We start from the raw sequence: 22,570 nt of genomic DNA on the forward strand, positions 1-22,570 counted from the left end.
GGCCCCCAGGAATCTTTATCTTCCACTCTGTTCTTGAATTTCCTCACTTTCAACAGCAGGACCTGCGCAGGCCCTCTCCTTCCGAGGAGGCTGCGTGTTGCTGGCTCTGCCACCATCTCCATTTCCAGGAGTTTTCTGTTCCAGACCAGATGTCGTCTTTCCTGGAGCAGCCCCCTCTTCTTCCCCCCTGCATGCTGCTCCCGATGGGCCGTCACAAGTTCTCGCTCTTTCTGCAGAGTGGTGTCCACACGTTTGAGTACTCTGCTCTCTGGAACCCAACCATCCCAGTTTCTATTGCAACCACTGTAATGTATAAAATATCACACTTGTTTGTCCTTTGCTGCACCCCGTACACACTTTGCTTCATAAAGAAGGGCCCTAGGAAAACACGACACTCGCTCACCCTCCTGGAACTTAGGCTTCGGGTCCTGCTTGGGCACATTCGTGAGTGATTCGCCGCCGCCTCCTTCTCCCACCACCCGACTACCCCATCCAACTCGGCATCAGACGCACCATCAGGCACCGCCGGTTCTATATTCATTATTATTTTTTTTTAATTCTTTCTTCTTTTAGAGGCTGAGGGAGAGAGAAAGAATGAATTCCTATCTGCTGGTCCTTTTCCCAAATGCCCATGACAGGCCTGGGCTGGGGTAGAACCAAGAGCCAGGAACTTAGTCAAGGTCTCCCACATGGGCGGCAGGGACTCAGTCGCTTGAGCCATCACCACTGCCTACCAGGGTCTGCATTAGCAGCCGTCAGGAGCCAGAGCCGGCAACTGGACCTAGGTACTCCGACGTGGGATCCAGGTCTCTCAACCAGCGTCCTAACCACTGGGCTATGTGCCTGGCCCAGGCCCTAATTTTTTAAAAAATGCTAGCTAACAGTACATTAGGGTACTGGTAGGAAGGATGGGAGAGGCAGATGGGAGAAATACTCAGTAAAATTGACAGACTGGTGAGTGAGGACAGTAGGTGAGCAGGAAGCTGAGCTCCTTGGAAAAGGGTCTGTCTGGAAAGATTCACAAGGTTTCTTTTCTTACATAACATAGAAAAGTGGCTTGAAACCACTATTAAGGCAATTTTTAAAAGTTCATTTATTTGGAAGAGTTGCAGAGAGTGGCCGGCGCCGCAGCTCACTAGGCTAATCCTCCGCCTTGCGGCGCCGGCACACCAGGTTCTAGTCCTGGTCGGGGTGCCGGATTCTGTCCCGGTTGCCCCTCTTCCAGGCCAGCTCTCTGCTATGGCCAGGGAGTGCAGTGGAGGATGGCCCAAGTGCTTGGGCCCTGGACCCCATGGGAGACCAGGAGAAGTACCTGGTTCCTGCCATCGGATCAGCGTGGTGTGCCGGCCGCAGCGCGCCGGCCGCGGCGGCCATTGGAGGGTGAACCAACGGCAAAGGAAGACCTTTCTCTCTATCTCTCTCTCTCACTGTCCACTTTGCCTGTCCAAAAAAAAAAAAAAAAAAAAAAAGAGTTGCAGAGAGAAGTAGAGACAGAGAGGTGTTCCATCTGCTGGTTCACTCCCCAGATGGCCACAATGGCTGGAGCTGAGCCAATCAGGAGCCAGGAGCTTCTGGGTCTCCCATGCAGGTGCAGGAGCCCAAGCACTTGTGTCATCCTCCACTGCTTTCCTAGGCACATTAGTAGGGAGCTGGATTGGAAGTGGAGCAGCGGGGACTCAAACCAGGTCCCCTGTGGGATGCCAGAGCTGCAGGCGGGGGTTTTAACCTGCTGTGCCACAGCTCAAGCCCCCCCCCCCTTTGAATTTCAGATATAGAGTGGGAGACAGAGACAAGGCTCCCAGCCAGTGGTTATCGCCACAAACGTCTGTAGCAGCCAGAGATGGGCGAGGGCCAGAGCCAGGAGCTGAGAACTCAGTCCAGGTCTCCCCTGTGGGAGGCAGGAGCCCAGTCACTTGAGCCCTCACCACTGCCTCCCAGGCATCGGCAGGAAGCTAGCATCTGGGGCTGGGAACCAGACGTAGGCACTCTTGTGGGATACAGGCGTCTTAATGCTAGGCTCAACATCTCCTAAACCAGTGTCACTTTTTACTAAATGCTAACAATGTTTCAGAATTACTTACTGACTTTGCTCTTTATTATTTGAAGGGAGGAAATAGCTGGAGCTGGGGCTCAATCTGAGGTTTGAAGTTACCGGAGAATTTGGACTGTGGCGATGGTGGTTGGCAGGGTTGACAGGAGAGGTTGATGGTATTATGAAGGAGGGAAAAATAGGGCCACATGGGTAATAAGAAGTCAAGAAAAGAGAATTTACAGATGGCTTTGAGCAAGGATGACCAGAAAACCTGTAGAAAGAACAAATAAATGTAAACGATTAAGTCAAGGTTACGTTTATTTAGAACACCCCTGGATGGGCATTTGGCCTGGTGGTGAAAATGCCATGAGGACGCCTGTCGCTCCCCTTCTTCATGGAGGAGCGACACTAAACCCTGCCTGGGTTTCCTATCCGAGTCACGGCACCATTATGTCGCTCCCCCTCTTCGTGGAGGAGCGACACTAAACCTGCCTAGGCTTCATATCCGAGTCACGGCACCATTATGTCGCTCCCCCTCTTCGTGGAGGAACGACACAGGACCCTGCGCTGTTCTTTTGTCTGCTCGGCCCTCCCCGGGTTTGCTGCTGGTTCTTCCCGGGTTGGCTACTGACCCTTCCACCTCCGTGGAAGGGCGGTTCCCCCTGCCACTTTCCCCACTTCCGCGGGGGAGCGGCACACCGCCGGCCGGCTCTCTCGGGGGCTGCACAGGTGTTCCTCAGGTGTTCCTGGTGCATGTTGTCTCTCTCCTCCTTTATAGTCCGCTTCCACCAATCCCAACTCGGCTGCCCACACGCCGAGTACGCTGCTCTCCTCCAATCAGGAGCAGGTCCTGCTGTTTATTGGTTGAACTGGAGGCAGCTGTGTAGAAGCTGTTTCCTCCTCTCCCAGCGCCATATTGTGGGAGAGCAGATGCATAGAATAAGTCTTAATTCGAGTAACAGTCTAATCCGAGTTGCTCCCAGTTGCTCCCCACAGACGCCTGTGTCCAGTATCTGAGTATGTGGGTCTGTCTCCACCTCCGACTCTCAGTTCCTGTTTCCCACTCCTGTGAACGCCTGGGAGGCAGCAGATGATGATGGCTCAAGTAACTGGGCTCCTGCTACCCATGTGAGGGACCTGGGTTGAATTCCTGGCTTCGGCCTCCAGGCTGTTGGAGCATTTATGTAGTGAACCAGTAAGGGAAGCACTCTGGCTGTCAAATAAATAAACATAAAAATTAAAAGCAAACAAAATCATCCCAAACATTTTAATTATAATGAAGTACATAAAAAAAGTGTAAGTGTACTTTGGGGGAGCTGGTGCTGTGTTTCTGTGTGCAGCACATCCTTAAGCATCTTTTATTGTATTTTTTTAAAAAGATTTATTTATTTATTTGAAAGTCAAAGTTACACAAAGAGGGAAGGAGAGGCAGAGAGGGAGAGAAGTCTTTCATCTGCTGGTTCTTTCCTCAGTTGACCGCAATGGATGGAGCTGTGGAGCTGTGCTGATCTGAAGCCAGGAGCCTCCTCCAGGTCTTCCCACGCAGCTGCAGGGGCCCAAGGACTTGGGCCATCTTCTACTGCTTTCCCAGGCCATGGCAGAGAGCTGGATGGAGAGGAGCAGCTGGGACTCAAACCGGCGCCCATATGGGATGCTGGCACTGCAGTGGCAGCTTTCATCCTCTGTGCCACAGCACTGGCCCCCTTAAGCCTCTTTTCTAAGGCTGTTCGAGTGGTGGCAAATTTTTTCAGTTTCTTTTTGTTGTGGAAGATCTTTATTTCATCTTCATTCACAAATGAGAGCTTTACAGAGTACAGTATTCTGGGTTGACAGTTTTTTCTCGTAAGACTTGGAATATATCATGTTCTCCTAGCCTGTAGGGTTTCTGATGAGAAGTCTGCTGTGAGTCTAATTGGAGATCCTCTGAAAGAATCTGATGTTTGGTGCACGTTTTAGAATCTTCTCTTTGTGTTTTACTGTGGAGCATTTGATTACAATGTGTCGTGGTGAGGATCTTTTCTGGTCACGTCTACTAGGCGTTCTGTGTGCTTCCTGTACTTGGATGTCCCTTTCTTTCTCCAAGTTGGGATAATTTTCTGTTATTATTTCACTAAAAAGGCCTTCTAGTCCTTTTCTCTTTCCACACCTTGGGTCGTTAGATAGTATCCTGTAGATTCCCAACAGTGTTTTTAGTTTTCTAATTTTCTCTTCTTGTTTTTCGTCTGTATAATTTCCTGTGCTGGGGCTGGCTCTGTGGCGCAGCGGGTTAACGCCCTGGCCTGAAGCCCGGGCATCCCATATGGGCGCTGTTTTGAGGCCCGGCTGCTCCGCTTCCAATCCAGCTCTCTGCTATGGCCTGGGGAGGCAATAGAAGATGGCCCAAGTCCTTGGGCCCCTGCACCCACTTGGGGGACCCAGAGGAGGCTCCTGGCTCCGCATCAGCGCGGCTCCAGCTGTTGCGGCCAATGGGGGAGTGAACCATCAGATAGAGGACCTCTCTTTCTCTATATATATCTCTGCCTCTCCTCTCTCTGTGTAACTCTGATTTTCAAATAAATGAATAAATCTTTAAAAAAGAAAGAAAGAAAAAAACATTTTTAAAAATTTCCTGTGCTTTGTCTTCTAAGTTGGATATTCTTTCTTCTGCTTCACCAATTCTGTTGTTAAGGCTTTTCACTTCAGTTTTTTTTTTTTTTTTTTTTTTTTTTTTTTTTTTTTTTTGACAGGCAGAGTGGACAGTGAGAGAGAGAGACAGAGAGAAAGGTCTTCCTTTTTGCCGTTGGTTCACCCTCCAATGGCCGCCGCAGCTGGTGCGCTGCGGCTGGCGCATCGCGCTGATCCGAAGCCAGGAGCCAGGTGCTTCTCCTGGTCTCCCATGGGGTGCAGGGCCCAAGGACTTGGGCCATCCTCCACTGCACTCCCGGGCCACAGCAGAGAGCTGGCCTGGAAGAGGGGCAACCGGGACAGAATCCGGCGCCCCGACCGGGACTAGAACCTGGTGTGCCAGCGCCGCAGGCGGAGGATTAGCCTATTGAGCCGCAGCGCCAGCCATCACTTCAGTTTTTATTTGTTCTATTGAATTCTTCATTTCTAAGATTTCATATTTTTTTTTAAAGATTTATTTATTTATTTGAAAGAGTTACACAGAGAAGGGGAGAGAGAGAGGGAGGGAGGGAGGGAGGGGTCTTCCATCCACTGGTTCACTCCCCGACTGGTCGCAACAGCCAGAACTGCACCAGTCCGAAGCCAGGAGCTTCCCCTAGGTCTCCCACACGGGTGCAGGGACCCAAGGACTTGGGCCATCTTCTACTGCTTTCCCAGGCCACAGCAGAGAGCCAGACTGGAAGTAGAGCAGCCAGGACTCAAACCAGCTCTCACATGGGATGCCAGCACTGCTGGTGGTGGCCTTACCTGATACGCCATAGCGCCGGCCCCAGTTTCTCTTTAAGATCTCAGTTTCGTGTGAAACATTTTCATATCATGAACAGATTTCATTAGTTCGCGCACTTGATTCTGAAATTCCGTTTCTGGCATTTCTTCAGTCTCATCATCTTCACAATCTACTGCTGTGTTCTTTGGGGGCATCATGTTGCCTTATTCTTGTTTCCTGAATTGGTGCATTCGTTATTCAGCATTTGTGGAGATACTGGTTGATTTCTTTGTTTTTCAGCTGTGGCAGCTTTGATCTTTGTACTTTGCCTCTGTAGATGAGTGCAGTGTCTGCCTTCAGTGATGAGAGGCGTGTGCTGGTTGTGGCCAGGGAGCTGTGTTCAGTTCCCCAGGGTGAAAGGCGTGTCTAAGGTGACACACCCAGGTTTGGTGCAGTAAATCTCTGTTTTTTTTAATCAGCGGGGAGGCTTATTGTGCTCAGCTGAGTCCCTCTCCTCGAAGGAGACCAGCGCCTGAGCGCTAGCCCCAGGGGTATAATATTCATCCTCTCTGTCCCAAGGACCACACAAATGACCTGTGCAGTCCTCAGTGTGAGCTCAGATTCCCCTGCAGTGCCCCTCACCAGGTATCCAGGGAGCCCTGAGTGTTGCAGCCTCCCACAGAGACGGCCCACGTCCCAGCCACAGTGTGAGTCCTCAGTGTTTGCACAGTCCTGGCACACAAGCCTCCCACAGTCACGAGCACCCAGCCCCTGCCTGTTCTCCCCACCAGACTCAGAAGTCTTCGTGTGGCTGATTGCTGGGCATGGACACGAGCTGGAGCAGCTATTATGTATGTCCAAAATGGTGCCCGCTCTGAATTGGCTTGTTACGGAACGCCATGAGAGAAACGTGCCCCTCTTTTTTTTTCCCCTGTACTTTGGCAGGTTCACTGTCCCCCAGGGGCTCCAAGCCGGATTCCCTCCAGGCTCCTCCTGCAGCTCTATCACCAGCGACTTGGCTGCTGCAGTCTGGTCTCACCCCACTCCCCCAGGCTGGTGTGCAGGCTCTCAGCTGCTAGGTCCTGAGTGTGGGTGTCCACACCCTCCACGTAGGTCCATGGTGACCCTCTAATTTGTGTAGAGCTCCGTCTGCTGTTTTCTCCCTAACTCTTCCCTGAGACTGCGCTCTCCGCTTTTTTTAAACTTTCTTCTAGACTAGAACAGTAAGCTCTCTCCGTACTCCACCCTCTTAATCCCCTCCTGTCATATTTCAGTCGATGTTTCAGTATGTTAAAATTTTGCCAATTGTCCCAATAATGTGCTTTAAGGCTTTACTTTTCAAACCATGTATTATATGTTTATATATGTGTGTGTATGTATGTATAGTTTTTTCATTTCATATTTGAAAGGCAAAAAGAGACAACGAAAACTTCAGTCTCCAGATACCTGCTGCAAGTGGGGTTGGGCCAGTCCAAAACGAGAAGCCAGACCTCATCTGATTTTCCCACGTAGGTGGCTGAGACCCAAGTGCTTGGATCACCATCACTGCCTCCCTGGGTGTGCATTAGTAGGAAGCTGGAACTGGAAGCAGAGCCAGGACTTGAATCCAGGCCTTTTTTACTGTGGGATGTGGGTGTCCCAAACGGTGGCTGAATGGCTCTGCCTGGTGTCCAACCCTGCCCCCGCCCCCCCCCCACAGTATTATATTTTGATATGTCTCTTGAGACTCTTTAATTCCACTGGCCACTCTGATTTCCCGACAGCAGTGACTTTTTGAAGAGACCAAGTTATCTGGTAGAATATCCCAGGGTTCCAGATGTGTCTGCTTCTTCCTGGCGTCCTTTACTTGGTTTGTTTACCGCCTGTATTTTCATAAACTGAAATTTATTTGGGCTATTAGATGTGTAGCACTTTGTAGGAGTCAGGTTATCCACTATTAGTGATGCTAAATTTGGTCGGTTTGTTAAGGTGGTTGACAGGAGCATCTTTTTCCAGGCAACTGGAAGTACTCTCTGGGGAAGCGATTAGGCATTGTGCAGACATCCCCACTTGAGACTGGGCATTGCAGAGGGGCACCTCCCTGGTTCTGTTGCTGTGTGCATCTGTTAGCAGGCCTTCTGCCGCGAAGAGCAGCTCTCTGGGCAGGCGTTGTGGTGCCACGGTTAGGCTGCCATCTGGGACACCCACATACTGCGCCACTTTTGATTCCAGCTTCCTGCTAATGCACATCGGGGAGGCAGCAGTGGTGGCTTAAATAGGTGGGTCCCTGCCACCCGTGTCGTCTGGGGCTCTTGGCTTCTGCCTGGCCCAGCCCCAGCTGTTGTGACCATTTGGGGAGTGAACCAGCAGATGGAAAATACTCTCTCCCTCTCCCTCTTTCCCTCTTTCCCTCTCCCTCTCCCTCTCCCTCTCCCTCTCCCTCTCCCTCTCCCTCTCCCTCTCTCTCTCTCTCTCTAACTCTGCCTTTCAAATAAGCCAAATGGTTTTTTAAAAGTTCAAACATTTATAACAACCCTTCAAAATTAGACCTTCAAATAGAATAAGATATCTAAGTTGAATGTGAAAGTTTGAAGGATATCCAGGATTTTTGAATTTGTGACTTTAATATTTCAAGTATCAATGTTTCAACTAGACTAAAATTCAGATATTTCTATGCATAAAAAGTGCTTTTAGATGGGAAGATAAGAATACTCATTGTCAGTGGCAGTGTTCTGCTTTGCCTGTCTTCCAAGCGTGCTGACCCTAGTTACTCGAGGTCTGTGACTGGCAGGATGCTACGGTTTGTGGCACTGCTGCTGGTATGACTGGCTTATCCTCTGGGCCAGTTCTCCAGCTCTTCTGTCCAACTTCAAGTAGAGGGGACCTGCTTTAGTGACTGCTTGTACTGTAGAACGTGGCTTCACTGGTCGTGTTTTACTTCTCGGAGCTTTGTAGAAATTAGTCCTTTTTTATAGTTTCTTTATAAAAAATGATTTACTTATTGGAATCAGAGTTAGAGAGAGAGAGGGAGGGAGGGAGAACCCAAAAAAGAGAGAGCGCTTCCATCTCCTGGTTCACTCCTCAAATGGCCATGACAGCCAGTGCTGGGCCAGGCTGAAGCCAGGAGCCAGGAGCCTCATCGGGGTCTCCCATGTGGGTGACAGGCACTGCCACTCTCCCCTGTTTTCTCAGGCACATCAGGAGGGAGCTGAATTGGATGGAGCCAGAGCAGCCAGGTGTGGAACTGGTGCCCGCAGGGGATGCCGGCATCGCAGGCAGGAGCTTAACCTGCTACACCACAAGGCTGGCTTTTTTTTTTTTTAAGGATTTACTCATTTATTTATTTTAAAGTCAGAGTTATACAAAGCAGGAGAGGCCGAGAGAGAGAGAGAGGCCCTCCATCTGCTGGTTCACTTCCCAAATGGCCGCAATGGCCAGAGCTGCACCAATCTGAAGCCAGGAGCCAGGAACTTCCTCCGGGTCTCCCATGCGGGTGCAGGGGCCCAAGGACTTGGGCCATCCTCCACTGCTTTCCCAGGTCACAGCAGAGAGCTGGATCGGAAGTGGAGCAGCTGGGATACAAACCGGTGCCCATATAGGATGCTGGCACTGCAAGTGGCGGCTTTACCCGCTACGCCACAGCACCGGCCCCAATACTGGCTTTGAAATTAGTATATGTGGGGTTTTGTTAAGTCAGAAATACTTGTTTAGATGATAGAAACCACATTTGAAGTGTCTTAACCTTAGCTATATGGTGACTTTAGTGAACCTGAATTGATTTTTTTTATTTTTTATTTTTTGAAGTGGTAACCTTTTTCTTTTTTTCTAGAAAGAGAGCTCCCATGTGCTGGTTCTCTTCCCAGATGTCCACAAGAGCCAGTACTGGGCTGTAGCCAAAACTTGGAGTCAGAAACTCAATCCACATCTCCCATTTGGGTGGCAGTTCCCAGTCACTGAGCTGTGGCTGCGGCCTCCCAGGACAGGAAGCTGGACTCAGGAGCTGGGGATCAAAGCTAGATGCTCCGTGTGAGACATGGGAGTCTCAACCGTGAGGCCAGGCATCCTCCTCAGGCCTTTCAGTTTCCTCATTTCTTTGGAAACGTCTTTCTTTTCTTGAACATCATTGGAGCTATAGCTAGTAGTCATCCTCCAATCAGATTTGAGTGGTTAACATTCTGTGCTGGAATGTGTCTGTTCTTTCCGTTAACTGACTTTTTATGGTTTTGAAAAAGCAGTACATATCTTTTCTACTTAGTTCAAACCAAAAAGCAATTATTTGGTTAGAAATGAAGTCCGTTGGCTTAAAGAATGTCAAGGCTTGTGGGTCAAAGAGCTCTGTTCGCCTAGAAGGTCAGCCGTGCTCCTTAGGCCAGAGCAGAAGGAAGGTCAAGCTTATGGATGAGCGGTCGTATACTCTGTCCATTGGCAATGGAGACTACTTTTGGACAGATAAAGACACGCTGTGGAATTATGTGCAGTCTCTGTCTGGTAAGAAGTGAGCAGTTACAAATAATGGACATTGAAAAAACATTCTAAAACTGACTACAAAAATGAATACTCTTAAAAAAAAAAAAAACTTGAGAAGCATAGATAAGCAAACATAATTTTTATCTTGGGTGGCTGTTTAGCGTGGTGGTTGGGATGCCACCCGGAAGCCCACATCCCTCACTGGAGTGCCTGGGTTCACGTCCCGGCTGCTGCTGACCCAGCTTCCTGCTGAGGCACACTCTGGGAGTAGCAGATGCTGGCTCAAGTGCGTGGATTCCTGCTGCCCAAATGGGAGACCCGGGTTGAGATCCCAGCTCCTGGCTTCAGCCTGGCCCAGCCCTGGGCGTTGTGAACATTTTGGTTGTGAGCCAGTGGATGAGAGCTCTCTCTGCCTCTCAAAGAAATATTTTTTTTTTTTAAGATTTAGTTATTTAGGCCGGCGCCATGGCTCACTAGGCTAATCCTCTGCCTGTGGCGCCAGCACACCAGGTTCTAGTCCCGGTTGGGGCGCCAGATTCTGTCCCGGTTGCCCCTCTTCCAGGCCAGCTCTCTGCTGTGGCCAGGGAGTGCAGTGGAGGATGGCCCAAGTGCTTGGGCCCTGCACCCCACGGGAGACCAGGAGAAGCACCTGGCTCCTGCCTTCGGATCAGCAAAGTGCTGGTGGCCGCAGCGTGCTGGCTGCGGTGGCTGTTGGAGGGTGAACCAACGGCAAAAGGAAGACTCTCTCTCTCTCTCACTGTCCACTCTGCCTGTCAAAAATAAAAAAAAATTATTTATTTACTTGAAAATCAGAATTACACAGAGAGAGAACTAGAGGCAGAGGGAAAGAGAGGTTTTGCATCCGCTGGTTCACTCCCCAGATGGCTGCAACACCTGGAGCTGCGCCAATCCAAAGCCGGGAGCCGGGAGCTTCTTCTGGGTCTCCCAAATGGGTGCAGGGTCCCAAGGACCTGGGCCATCTTCTACTGTTTTCCCAGGCCACAGCAGAGAGCTGGATTCAAATTGGAACAGCTGGGACTCGAACCTGTGCCCATTTGGGATGCCGGCACTGCAGGTGGCAACTTTACCCGCTACGCCACAGCTACGCTGACCCCTAAGAAATATTTTTAAATTCGTTGTTTAAAATTTTATGGTGAGTATTTGTGGAATGGGAGATTTTGCTTCGATCTAAAACTTATACCTTGCCTTTTTTTTTTTTTTTTTTTTTCAGTTAATGTATTTATCTGAAAGAGTTACAGAAAGAGAAAGAGATGTTCCATCTGCTGGTTCACTGCCCAAATGGCCAAGGAGCCTGGAACTCCATCCAGGTCTCCCATGTGGGTTGCAGGATTCCAACTCTCAGGCCGTCACCCGCTGCCTTTCCCAGCACGTTAGCAGTGAATTGGATTGGAAATACAGCAGACAGGTCTTGAAACTGCTGCTCATTTAGGATGCTGGCATCGCTGGCGGAAGCTTAAACCCATTGCTCCGCAGTGCAGGCCCCATGAACACTGATTTATCTGCTAACTTTATCAGAATTAACATTTCTGGGACTGGTGTTGTGCCAGAACTGGTCAAGCAGCCACTTACAGCACTAGTATCCCACATGAGTGTAGGTTTGAGTACTGGCTGCCCCACTTTTGATCCTGCTCCCCCCCACCCCATGCACCTGGAAAAGCTACCCTTTTGTGGCCATTTGGAGAGTGAACCAGCAATGGAAGATCTTGCTCTCTTGCTCTCTCCTCCTCCCCTCCCCCTTCTTCTCTCCCTCCCTAACTCAGCCTTTCAAATAATCTTTTCTAAAAAAGAAAGAAGTAACATTTCACAGAATGCCCTTCTTATAGGGCAGATAAGTTCTTAGATTGATAGGTTCTCAAAAGCAGATTATTGTTAGTATAAATGTGATTTGAGAAGGGTGTAGACATTTCACAGTAATCTAAGGCGGTCTGTAATCAAGTTACACTAAATTAACTTCATTGTCAATTTGTGTGGTTAAAGATTTATTTATTTATTTAAAAGTCAGTTACAAAGAGAAAGATGGAGAGAGAAAGACCTTCCCTCCATTGGTTCACTGCCCAAATGGCCGCACCAGCCAGAGCTGGGCCAGTCCAAAGCCAGGAGCCAGGACCTTCTTCTGGGTCTCCCACATGGGTTCAGGGACCCCAACACTTCAGCCATTCTCCGCTGCTTTTCCCAGGCACGTTAGAAGGAAGCTGGATCGGAAGTAGAACAGCCGGGACCTGAACTAACGCCTTTACGGGTGCTGGTGTTGCAGGCAGCAAAGCACAACGCCGGCCCCCACTTTGTGTGTTTAAAGTACAGACATAAGTGTATTTAAAAAAATAACCATAGGAAGCCTTAGTTGTCCTGGCAGAGGCAGAGGGAAAGGGAGCTGGTGGTTATTTAGCGTTTCCAGCTAAAGACAGGCCAAGAATAGACTGTACCGACTGAGTGACAGGTTCCAAGGCGTGTGCCCGTTTCCTTACACCATACTGGCTCTTGAAAGAGGAAGGCTGGGAACCCCCGCTGGCTGCTGGCACATCTTAGGCCAGCGGTTCCTAGTTAGCTCTTCTGACCGCTGATTCTTCGAGATGCTCCTGGAATGTGGGTTTCTAGGCAGTTACCAAAAAATGCCCAGACTGGGGCAGGCATTTGGCCTAGCAGTTAAGACACTGCTTGGGACCCTCGTATCTCATAGCAGAATGCCTGGATTTGCCCGGCTCCTCTCCAGACCCCGGATGTGCACCCTAGTGGGAGCAGATGTCACCCCTGTGGGAGACCTGGATTGGGTTCTTGGCTTCTGACTTCTGCTTGGCCCAGCCTCTCCCGCATCTGTTGTGGGAATCTGGGGAATGAACCAGTGCAGTGGGTCAGAGCCCTCTGATAAGATTGTAAGTGTTACAGTTTGGTGGGTTCTCACACTCTGAGCACACCACTGGATCTTTAGCAGACTCCGCTAGCTTCCTCAAGGTAGCTGCTTATCTGCCTTATGTTAGTTTTGGGCTGGCATTTAAAAATTTTATTTTTAATTTTTTAATGTTTGTTTACTTTCATCTACTTGAAAGAGTGTCAGAGAGAGATCTAGTGATTGATATTCCATTGCTGGTTCGCTCCCCAAATACCCATAACAGCTGGTGCTGTGGCAGGCCAAAGCTAGAAGCCCAGAACTCCATTCAGGTCTCCCACGTGAGTGCAGGGGCCCAAGGACTTAGGCCATCCTCCACTGCTTTCCCAGGCCACAGCAGAGAGCTGGATAAGAAGAGGAGCAGCCGGGACTGGAACTCGGCGCCCATATGAAGTGGTAGGATTATTGACGCGGAGAGCAAATTAGTGGGAGCTAGGAGTAAGGAGGAGGGGAGGAAGTGTGTGTAGCTGTAAAGTAAAAAAGAGAGCATCCCGGAGTTGATGGCTGTGTGCGTCTTGACTGTCCCTGTGTGCGTCTTGACTGTCCCTGTGTACGTCTTGACTATCCCAGTGTGCGTCTTGACTGTCCCTGTGTACGTCTTGACTATCCCAGTGTGCGTCTTGACTGTCCCTGTGTGCGTCTTGACTGTCCCTGTGTGCGTCTTGACTGTCCCAGTGTGCGTCTTGACTGTCCCTGTGTGCGTCTTGACTGTCCCTGTGCGTTCGGGCTGTGAGATGGTCCTCTGATGTTGGGGAAATCGGGTGAGGAAACGAGGGATCTCTCTGTGTATTGTCTGCAACTGTATGTGACTCTGTGATTATCTTACAACTGAAAGTTTAATGTAAAAAAAGGTTAATCCAAGTGAGGAAAATACAGATGTTCATTGTATAGCCTTGCAGCTTTCCCATACGTATGAAAATTTTCAACATTGAAAGTTTGGGGCATGAATAAAAGGGATTTTTAAAATTATAGAAAAATAGATTGAAGGTTCTTTTTTAAGTCAAAAGAAGTTTTCTAAGTGGGAAAAATACTTATAAATATTGAAGAAAATAGCTTTTTTTTAAAGATTTATTTATGGGGCTGGCACTGTGGCGTAGTGGATAAAGCTGCTGCCTGCATCCCGTGTGGATGCCAGTTCAAGACCTAACTGTTGTACTTCCGATCCAGATCTCTGTTTCTTAAAAAAAAAAAAAAAAAATTATTTATTTATTTGAAAAAATTACAGAGAGGGAGGGACAGAAAGATCTTCCACCACTGGTTCACTCCCCAGTTGGCCATAATGGCTGGGGCTGGGCCAATCCAAAGCTAGGAACCAGGAGCTTCTTCTAGATCTCACACGTGGGTGCAGGGACCCTAGGACTTGGGCCATCCTCCGCTGCTTTCCCAGGCCTTAGCAGAGATCTGGAGCAGAAGTGGAGCATCTGGGACTCGAACCGGTGCCCTTATGTGATGCCAGCATCACAGGTGGCATCGACACCACTACACCAGCACCAAAAAATAGTTTCTAAAGGTTGTTACTAATGATTATGTACAGCTTGTTTGTTGAGATAACACTTCAGAGAAAGCAAGAAGTGTCACAGCATAGGTGTCCTGAATTTTGAGGCTGAAGGTGAAGTTGGGATAATGCTTATTAGTACCTTAGCCAGCTATGGAAGGATTGGGGCTGTTCCCCTACCTGCCCTCCTGTCTCCAGTGCAGGGTGTCCGGCGCATAGCAAACCTTCCCAGGCAGACGAATCAATTAATCCACAAGCTTTTATTGGGATTCCACTCCCAGGTGAGGTTCCCCGGTCCCAACAGAGCGGGGCGGTCCCAACAGAGCGGGGCGGTCCCAACAGAGCGGGGGCGGGCCGGGGAAATCGCGCGTCAGAGTTGGGAGGGCTGCTTTTATAGATGCAGGGCGTTTCGTGGTACTTGGCCTTGGCAGAGGGAAGCACTTCCTTTCCAAGTGTTCTTGCGCACTGGTAACGTTGGTCAGCCCTTTTGACAGCTCTAATTCTGGCAGCTTCCCTGGGAAGACAACAGGAGGAGAACCAGGGACAGATCCGCTGTACGCTCTTATTTCTGCAGATCAGGGCGCGGAGAAGCACGAAGGGGCAGGTCCGTCGTCCGGCATCACGGATCAAGAGAAGGAGTTCTCCACGAACGCTCTCCAGGCTTTCACAGTAAGAAGTGGCCTCTCCCTCTCCTGGTGGTGGTTTTTTCAAGGAGGGAGGGAGGCAGAGACAGGGAGGTCCCACCTGCTGGTTCAGCCCTCAGATGTTTTCAGTGGCTGGGGCCAAAGCTGGGAGCCAGGAGCTGGGAACTCAGTGCAGGTCTCCACTGTGGGCAGTGGGGTCCCAATTACTCAAATCTCACTGCCACCTCTCCAGATTGGCCTGGTGGAAGCCTGGAGTCAGGAGCCAGAGCCAGGAATCAGGCCCAGGTACTCTGGTGTGAGGTGTGGGGTCTCAGCTGGCGCTCAGCACCTGCTCCTGGCTTCTCAGTCTGCGCAACTGCAGGACTCTGTCAAGTGGAGTCTCCACAGTGAGCTTTTCAGTTGATGGTTTTGTTTGATAATAGTTAAATGTAGTTTTGTTTGATAATAGTTAAATGTAGTAAGAGGTATGTAAGTGTGATTTTAAATGCAGTGAAAGCAAGGGAAGTCCTTGGAACCATTCCCAAGTTTCTGTGTTTTCATAAACATGTTTAGCTCTCACATTGTTGTGTTTTGAAGTCTTTTAAATGTACTTGTAAAGATGTAGGTCGATGCTTTCATTTCACTGCTCTCCGATTCTTTGTCCTGGATATCCTCTAAAGTGGGATGCCAGGGGTTGGTGTGGGGGAGCAGCCACGTGGCGGTTTGGGCCTGGGATCCAGGTGGAGCTCCTGGCTCCTGGCTTCAGCCCAGCCTCGCCCTGTCTGTTGAAGGCGTTTGTTGAGTGAACCAACAGAAGATTGCGTCCTTTATCTCTGTCCCTCGGCCTTTCAGATAAACAGATAGCCAAAACTTTTAAAAGTTAATTTAAAAAAACTCCAGAAGGCTATCGTCATAATTTTAGCTTTTCTAACATTAAGTGATATGAAAGAAAACTTTGATTATCAAGGTCATATATATATAGCAAAATGGGATACTTGAATATTCAAAGAAATTACAATTTGAGATACTTATATCCAACTGTATGTCTGACAGACAGATGTGTCCCTGTCAGTGTGAGTCCTAGGAAGTACATATATACAGTTTCTCAATTGACATGAAAATTGTTTCGTGTAACTGATCTGTTTGGGGGAACTATATCTTTCATTTTAAGAATATTTAAGGTAAAAATGAATACAATGTACTTGGGGATGGTTATTGTTCTGAACACTGGTATGTAATTGTATGTGTGTGTGAATGTGTGTGTGTGTTTTTGTTTTTGTTTTTTTAGTCTGGAAATTACGATGCCTGTCTACAACACCTCGCCTGTCTACAAGATATAAACAAAGATGATTATAAAATAATTTTGAATACAGCAGTAGCTGAATTTTTTAAAAGTAACCAAACAACAACAGATAATTTGAGACAAACACTTAACCAGCTGAAGAATCAGGTGATATGCAAATGAATTTAACTATTTAAAATGTTATTATATTCTTGAATTTGTGAAATATAGCTAGTTAAGGAAAATATAATTACTTGACTGATATTAATGGCATAATTTCTAATGTATCTGAAATATTTGTTGGAATTAAACTTCCTTAGTTAAAATTATTAATCTAGGCAATGAAAAATATGTTGTATGGGTTTTTTTCTGTTTTTTTTTTTTTTAATGAGCTTGAACATGATAGAACAATATGTGAAATTTGAATGGGCTTTGGAGTTTTGAAGGTTGAAGTAGAATTGTATGGAAGAACTTGGCTTCTGAGGTGCTCCTATCTTGTTAATGACTGCAGAGACAATGAGTAGTGTCTGCCTGTCCTGGCGTTTGGGATCAGGGACGGATTGTCACCGTGCGACCAGGCCCTACCAGGAACCTTATGCAGTGTCTCAGCCACTCTGCCCAGTAGTCCCGTGAGCAGCTGCCGTGGCGTCCCCTCTCGCAAGTGGGGAAGCTGAGGCATGGAGGGCGTGTACAAGACTGCGTTAGGACGAGCCTTGTGAACGCAGGCGTGTCTGCTGCAGAGCCCGCGCTCTGTCACTGCTTTGTGCTGTAGGGGCTCTTGAAACTCCGTACTGTTGTGAATACCCTGTACCGTACAGTATCAGCCTAAAGTACGGCTCAGTTGGAAATGAATATCCCTTGGGCTCTTGCTAATTCTTTCTAATTCTTTTTATTTTTTTTTAAGATTTTATTTATTTATCTGAAAGGTAGAGTTACAGACAGTGAGAGGGAGAGACAGAGGCTAATTCTTTTTTTCTTTTTTTCTTTTTTTCTTTTTTTTTTTTTTTTTTTTTTTTTTTGACAGGCAGAGTGGACAGAGACAGAGAGAAAGGCCTTCCTTTGCCGTTGGTTCACCCTCCAATGGCCGCCGTGGCTGGCACGTTGCGGCCGGCGCACCACACTGATCCGAAGGCAGGAGCCAGGTGCTTCTGGTCTCCCATGGGGTCCAGGGCCCAAGCACTTGGGCCATCCTCCACTGCACTCCCTGGCCACAGCAGAGAGCTGGCCTGGAAGAGGGGCAACCGGGACAGAATCCGGCGCCCCGCCCGGGACTAGAACCCGGTGTGCCAGCGCCGCAAGGCAGAGGATTAGCCTAGTAAGCCACGGCGCCGGCCACTAATTCTTTTTTGAGGTCATTTTTTTGACTCTACGAAAATTCTTTATCAAAGAATGAGAACAGCCAACATTTATTGATTGACTACTGAATGCCAGATTCTGTATTAAGCACTTCTTCTGCCTTATCTCATAAAATCCTTACATTCAACCCTTGAGGAAGATACTTGTTATTGGGGTTTAGGAAGTCCAATGATTTTAATTTATGCAACTAGTAAGGGGAGGAGCAGGATTTGAAGTGAACCTCCTGCATGTGTAGCCCCCTTGGTGTTCCTAGACCATCACCTTCCGTTGTAACTTTACACGTGACTCTCTCTGGAGTTCCAGGATCAGAGGAAAGATGACGTTTGCCCCTACCTAGGGTGACACCCCTCTGCTCCATGGGCCATTTCCTTCAAAGTCATGGAAATGTTCTCTTAGAATACAGGGTTTGTGCAAGCTTACTGTTAAGCCAAGAAAACCTGCTTTTTGAAGTCCTTTTGTTGGTCCAGTGCCTTCCGAGCATTTGGTTTCCTAGAAGTGTTTGTACTTAATGTCTTCTGGCTTCTCTAAGTCGCGTGTCCACGGTCGCGTGTCTTAGGGGCAGTGACATGGTTTTTCCACCTACTCCACTTTCATCAATGTTTTATCTCCTTGATCGAGCAATCTTGTTCTGCCTTCAGCAGTTATTGGATTATTTTTGGTGAATCATAAAAAATGTGGCAGTTATTCAAGTGGTAAATTCAGCCGGAGCTGAATTCAGACCGCTTTGTCTGAAATACCCCTCGCTGGTTAAAAATTAGAATTAGCCCTTCCTTAGCTCATTCTTTCTCTGAGTTCTTTCTTTTTAAGGAGACGATCTTTAATCATTTGCAGATAGAAACTTGAAATGGGAAGGATGTCATAAAGAGCTCCCAGGGACCGGCGCTGTGGCGTAGCAGGCAAAGCCTCTGCCGGCGCCAGCATCCCATATGGGTGCCAATTCCTGTCCTGCCTGCTCCACTGCCGATCCAGCTCTCTGCTTTGGCCTCGGAGAGCGAAAGATTGCCTAAGTGCTTTGGCCCCTGCACCCATGTGTGAGACCCAGAGGAAGATCCTGGCTCCTGGCTCCTGGCTTTGGATCAGCTCAGCTCCAGCTGTTGTGGCCATCTGGGGAGAGAATCAGCAGATGGAAGATCTCGGTCTCTGTCTCTTCTTCTCTCTGTAGCTCTACTTTTCAAATAAATAAAATCTTAAAAAAAAAAAAAAATCTCCCAGACTCAATGAAGTGTACACGCTGGTGGTCGTCAGGTACCATTTGCTAATATTTACCCTGTGTTGGGCTCACCACAGTGACGAGTCTGCGGAAGTCCAGTTACAGATCACGCTGTGTTCTGAACCCTCGGGTTCTTACCATTAGCCAGGCAGAGGTTGGTAAGGCCACGTGCCACAGTTCCCCTGCATGACTTAGGGAAGTGTCATTAGTTATATGAGAATTAATTATGTAGTGTTACAGTCGTTTATTGCAGTCTTCATAATGACAGTGGATTAGTGTTAACATAGGTGGAATTCCAATTGCATGTATTATATGGAATTAAGAATGGCTTACAAGCCCATTGCCCCAGTTCAGGGAAGGGGCTCTACAAATGTCATGAGCTTTAAAATATAAGTGTTGATTCTTGTTCTTCTGATCGGCTTGAGAGCTAGGGTTTCAGAATAGCCCTTGAGAGCCTGTTCTGACCATCTTGTGTGACATCGTGTATTTTTGGTTTTCATTACTTTAGAAAAATCTGTTCTTTTTAATTGGGAACAGAATCTGAAAATATGCTTCCTAGCCATGTATCCTTGGATAGCATAATGAAGCATTCTGTGCTGGTTTCCACGATTATAAAATGGAGATTCCATGTATGTCCTAGAGGGTAGAGAGGATTAACCTGGCAGGCCTGGCGCACGGTAAGTACTTAGCTGCTGCTGTTAATGTTTACATTTCACTTTAGTTTTTACAACATGGAATCCAGCCGTCCGTATCGTATAATGCTTTGTGGGGAGAGGCCATTTGGGGTTTTGCCCCTTCTCCGTGTTGACTCTGGCAGTGCAGGAAGCTGGAAGTGGGCGTCCCGCTCGGAAGCCACAGCGGGGAAGGTACCGTCAGCGTGGCGAGGAAGAGCCGGGCCCTGCCGTGTGCAGGGTATTTAATAAAGTGCAGCAAAGCTGTCTGCTTAGGAGATTTGTATTCTGCTTGGACAGATGAATGACACGATTTTTACAGCGCGAGAGTGATCAGAAGACAGCGGTCCTGTTGGAAGTGTGGGGAAGTCCAGACTGAGGGGTGCTGGCCCGGGTCCCTGCTTGCTGTGGGTTATTTCACTCTCTTCCTTCCTCACAGTCAGAACACAGTCGTGGCTTGTCGTTTCGCAGGTGCACTCAGCTGTTGAAGAAATGGATGGGCTAGACGACGTGGAGAACAGCGTGCTGTATTACAACCAGGCAGTCGTTCTGTACCACCTGCGGCAGCACACGGAGGCCATATCCGTCGGCGAGAAGCTCTATCAGTTCATAGAACCTTTTGGTAGGTTATCTGGCAGGTCAGGAACTTCCTTATCAACCCCTGCTCACAGAGCTCCCTGGTGCTTCGTACCTATATGTCAGTAATTGTCTCTAGAGCTACGTGAGCTTTTCCTAATGGTTAAAAAGACTGAAATTATCTTTTGGCCTTTAGCTGAATCCAGGTTTTCTTTCAACGTCTCTTGCCAATTTTTGAAGGTAACTGTGAGAAACACTGATGGAAAGACTTCCTGGCTTTTGCTGTATTTTGTTTTGTCTTTGTGTGAACTCTGCCGTGTGTACCTGACCCCCTTCTCACCTCCCTACGTAAAAGGAAGGACCATTTTGCAATGTTAGGGGCTGCACACTGGCTCCTTGTCTCTTTTCGTGGGTAATCCTGGCATAGACAGTAGAGAACCGTGTTACCTTTTCGGTATTTTAACCAGCTTGCTATCTGAACTAGCCTCAAAAGGAGTGGTAAGCAAGGTCAGGGAAAAGGAAAAACTAGGGCGCAGACCCAGCAGCAGAGGGATGCTGACCCGGGAAGAGGGTGTTGGAGAGAGTGCTTGGTTCCCAGCCCTCAGCAGCCGGATTGCACGTGTTTTGTCTTCAAAACACGGATGAGAATTCCTAATTGATGAACACCTGCTTGCTGGTGTGGTCACCCAGGACAGATGGTGGGGTGTGACACCACCTCTGGGGGTTTGGGAAGGCCTAGAGGCTCCCTTTCCGCTGACAGCTGGTTAAGCAGCTGGTCCCCGGGCTCCAGAGAGCCATTTTGTCTTCCTGCATCCTGAGGACTCAGTGGCCGGGCCAGCTGGGCAGACGAGACGCCGGTGGGAAGGCTAAGGAGCCAGTGACCAGTCCCCGTCTTCAGAATCACATTTCTGGGATATCACACGTGTTTTTGTGTAAAGCTACAGTTGTTGATGCTTTTTGGAAATCTCAGAACGTTGACAAGATCTTATTCCTCTGTACTGTGGCTGAATAGAATCTTAATTATTCAATTTTCAGATCGACTTTTCTTCTTTTTTTTTTTTTAAGATTTTTTTTAAAATAAGGTAGTACCATTTAAAAAAAAAAAAGATTTGTCTTATTTATTTGAAAGAGTTACAGAGAGATAAACAGAGAGAGGTCTTCTATCTGCTGGTTCACTCCCCAAATGGCAGCAACAGCTGGAGCTCAGCCAGGAGCCAGGAGCTTCTACCAGGTCTCCCATGTGGGTGCAGGGGCCCAAGGACTTGGGCCATCCTCCGCTGCTTTCCCAGGCACATTAGCAGGAAACTGGATCGGAAGTGAAGCAGCCAGGACATGAACCGGCACCCATATGAGATGCTGGTGCCACAGGCCAGGGCTTTAACCCACTGTGCCACAGTGCCGACTCCTCACTTTTTTTCTTAAAAAAATTGTTTTTAGCCTTTACTGTAGTTTTTTAAGACTTTTTCTTTAATATTTGTTTATTTACTTGGAAGGCAGTTACAGAGAGAGAAAAACAGAAATATTAATCTTCCATCTACTGTTGTAGCTGCAGTATCTGTGGCTGGGCCAGGCTGAAGCCAGCAGCCTGGAACTACGTTTGGGTCTCCCGCGTGGGTGGCAGGGGCCCACGCACTTGAGTCATCGTCCTCTGCCTTCCCAGGTGCATTAGCAGAAAGCTGGATCGGAAGCAGAAAACCTGGGACGGCAGCCGGTGCTCCAGTATGGAATGCTGATGTCTCCGGCAGCGGCTCAACCCTCTGTGCCACCACAGCAGCCCCAAGACTTTATTAAGAGCAGTTTCAGGCTCAGCCGATTGAGAGGAAGGTGTCTCCCTCTGCACGCACCCCCCACAACCTCCCCGCTGTCAGTGCCTCTGCCCGGAGTGGAGCGTCTGTTAGTGTTAATGGACTACACCGGCACCTCCTAAACAGAGTCCACAGCTTACATTAGGTCCACTTTTGGTGTTGTCCATTGTGTGGATTTGGACAAGTTGTGGTCTCATAAAGAGTATTTTCACTGCCCTAAAAATTCTTCCAGTTCTTCCAGTTTATCCCTCCTCTCTGCAGCCCCTGGTCTTTTTCCCTCTCTGTAGTTTTGCCCTTTCTAGAAAGTCAGAGTTGGAATCCTAACCTCTCAGATTCTTCATGCAGTGTATATTTAGCCCAGGGGCCAGATTCTGTTTGGGATCTGGAGATAATGCAGTGAACAAAACAGAGGTAGTCTTTGTCCTTCCTGAGCTTATAGTCTACTAGGGGAGAAAACAGCATGATAAATACATGCTGTGAGATGGCTGAATGCTGTGAAGTCAATCTGGAACTAGGAAAGAGGGTAGCCATTGACTGGACGTGTTACTTTCAGATGAGGTAATCTGTCAGGGCCTGGGATGAGCCTGTGTTTGAAAAGAGACCTGAAGGGGCCGGCACCATGGCACACTAGGTTAACCCTCCTCCTGCGGTGCCGGCATCCCATATGGGTTCCGATTCTAGTCCCGGCTGCTCCTCATCCGATCCAGCTCCCTGCTAATGCATCTGGGAAAGCAGAAGAAGATGGCCCAAGTCCTTGGGCCCCTGCACCCACGTGGGAGACCGGGAAGAAGCTCCTGGC

The 22,570-nt window shown here is 48.5% G+C and overlaps 1 protein-coding gene across 13 annotated transcripts in view; it reads left to right on the plus strand.

The window, feature by feature from the left end:
* The window catches only part of CNOT10 (CCR4-NOT transcription complex subunit 10), an 83,083-nt gene that overhangs the window by 11,502 nt on the left and 49,011 nt on the right, over window positions 1–22,570 (plus strand). For 4 of the 13 annotated variants that reach the window (XM_008266104.4, XM_070072906.1, XM_070072907.1 and 1 more), the window contains exons 2-4: window positions 14,823–14,917; window positions 16,160–16,321; window positions 19,862–20,012. In XM_008266104.4, coding sequence (XP_008264326.3) covers window positions 14,823–14,917; window positions 16,160–16,321; window positions 19,862–20,012 — 408 coding nt within the window. Of the gene's footprint in view, window positions 1–9,577; window positions 9,870–14,822; window positions 14,918–16,159; window positions 16,322–19,861; window positions 20,013–22,570 lie in introns of those variants that run through there. The other 9 variants (XM_070072911.1, XM_070072909.1, XM_051818530.2 and 6 more) reach the window with 6 other exon arrangements.

This window comes from Oryctolagus cuniculus, chromosome 4, assembly GCF_964237555.1.
Source record: "Oryctolagus cuniculus chromosome 4, mOryCun1.1, whole genome shotgun sequence".
Taxonomy (NCBI): Eukaryota; Metazoa; Chordata; class Mammalia; order Lagomorpha; family Leporidae; genus Oryctolagus; species Oryctolagus cuniculus.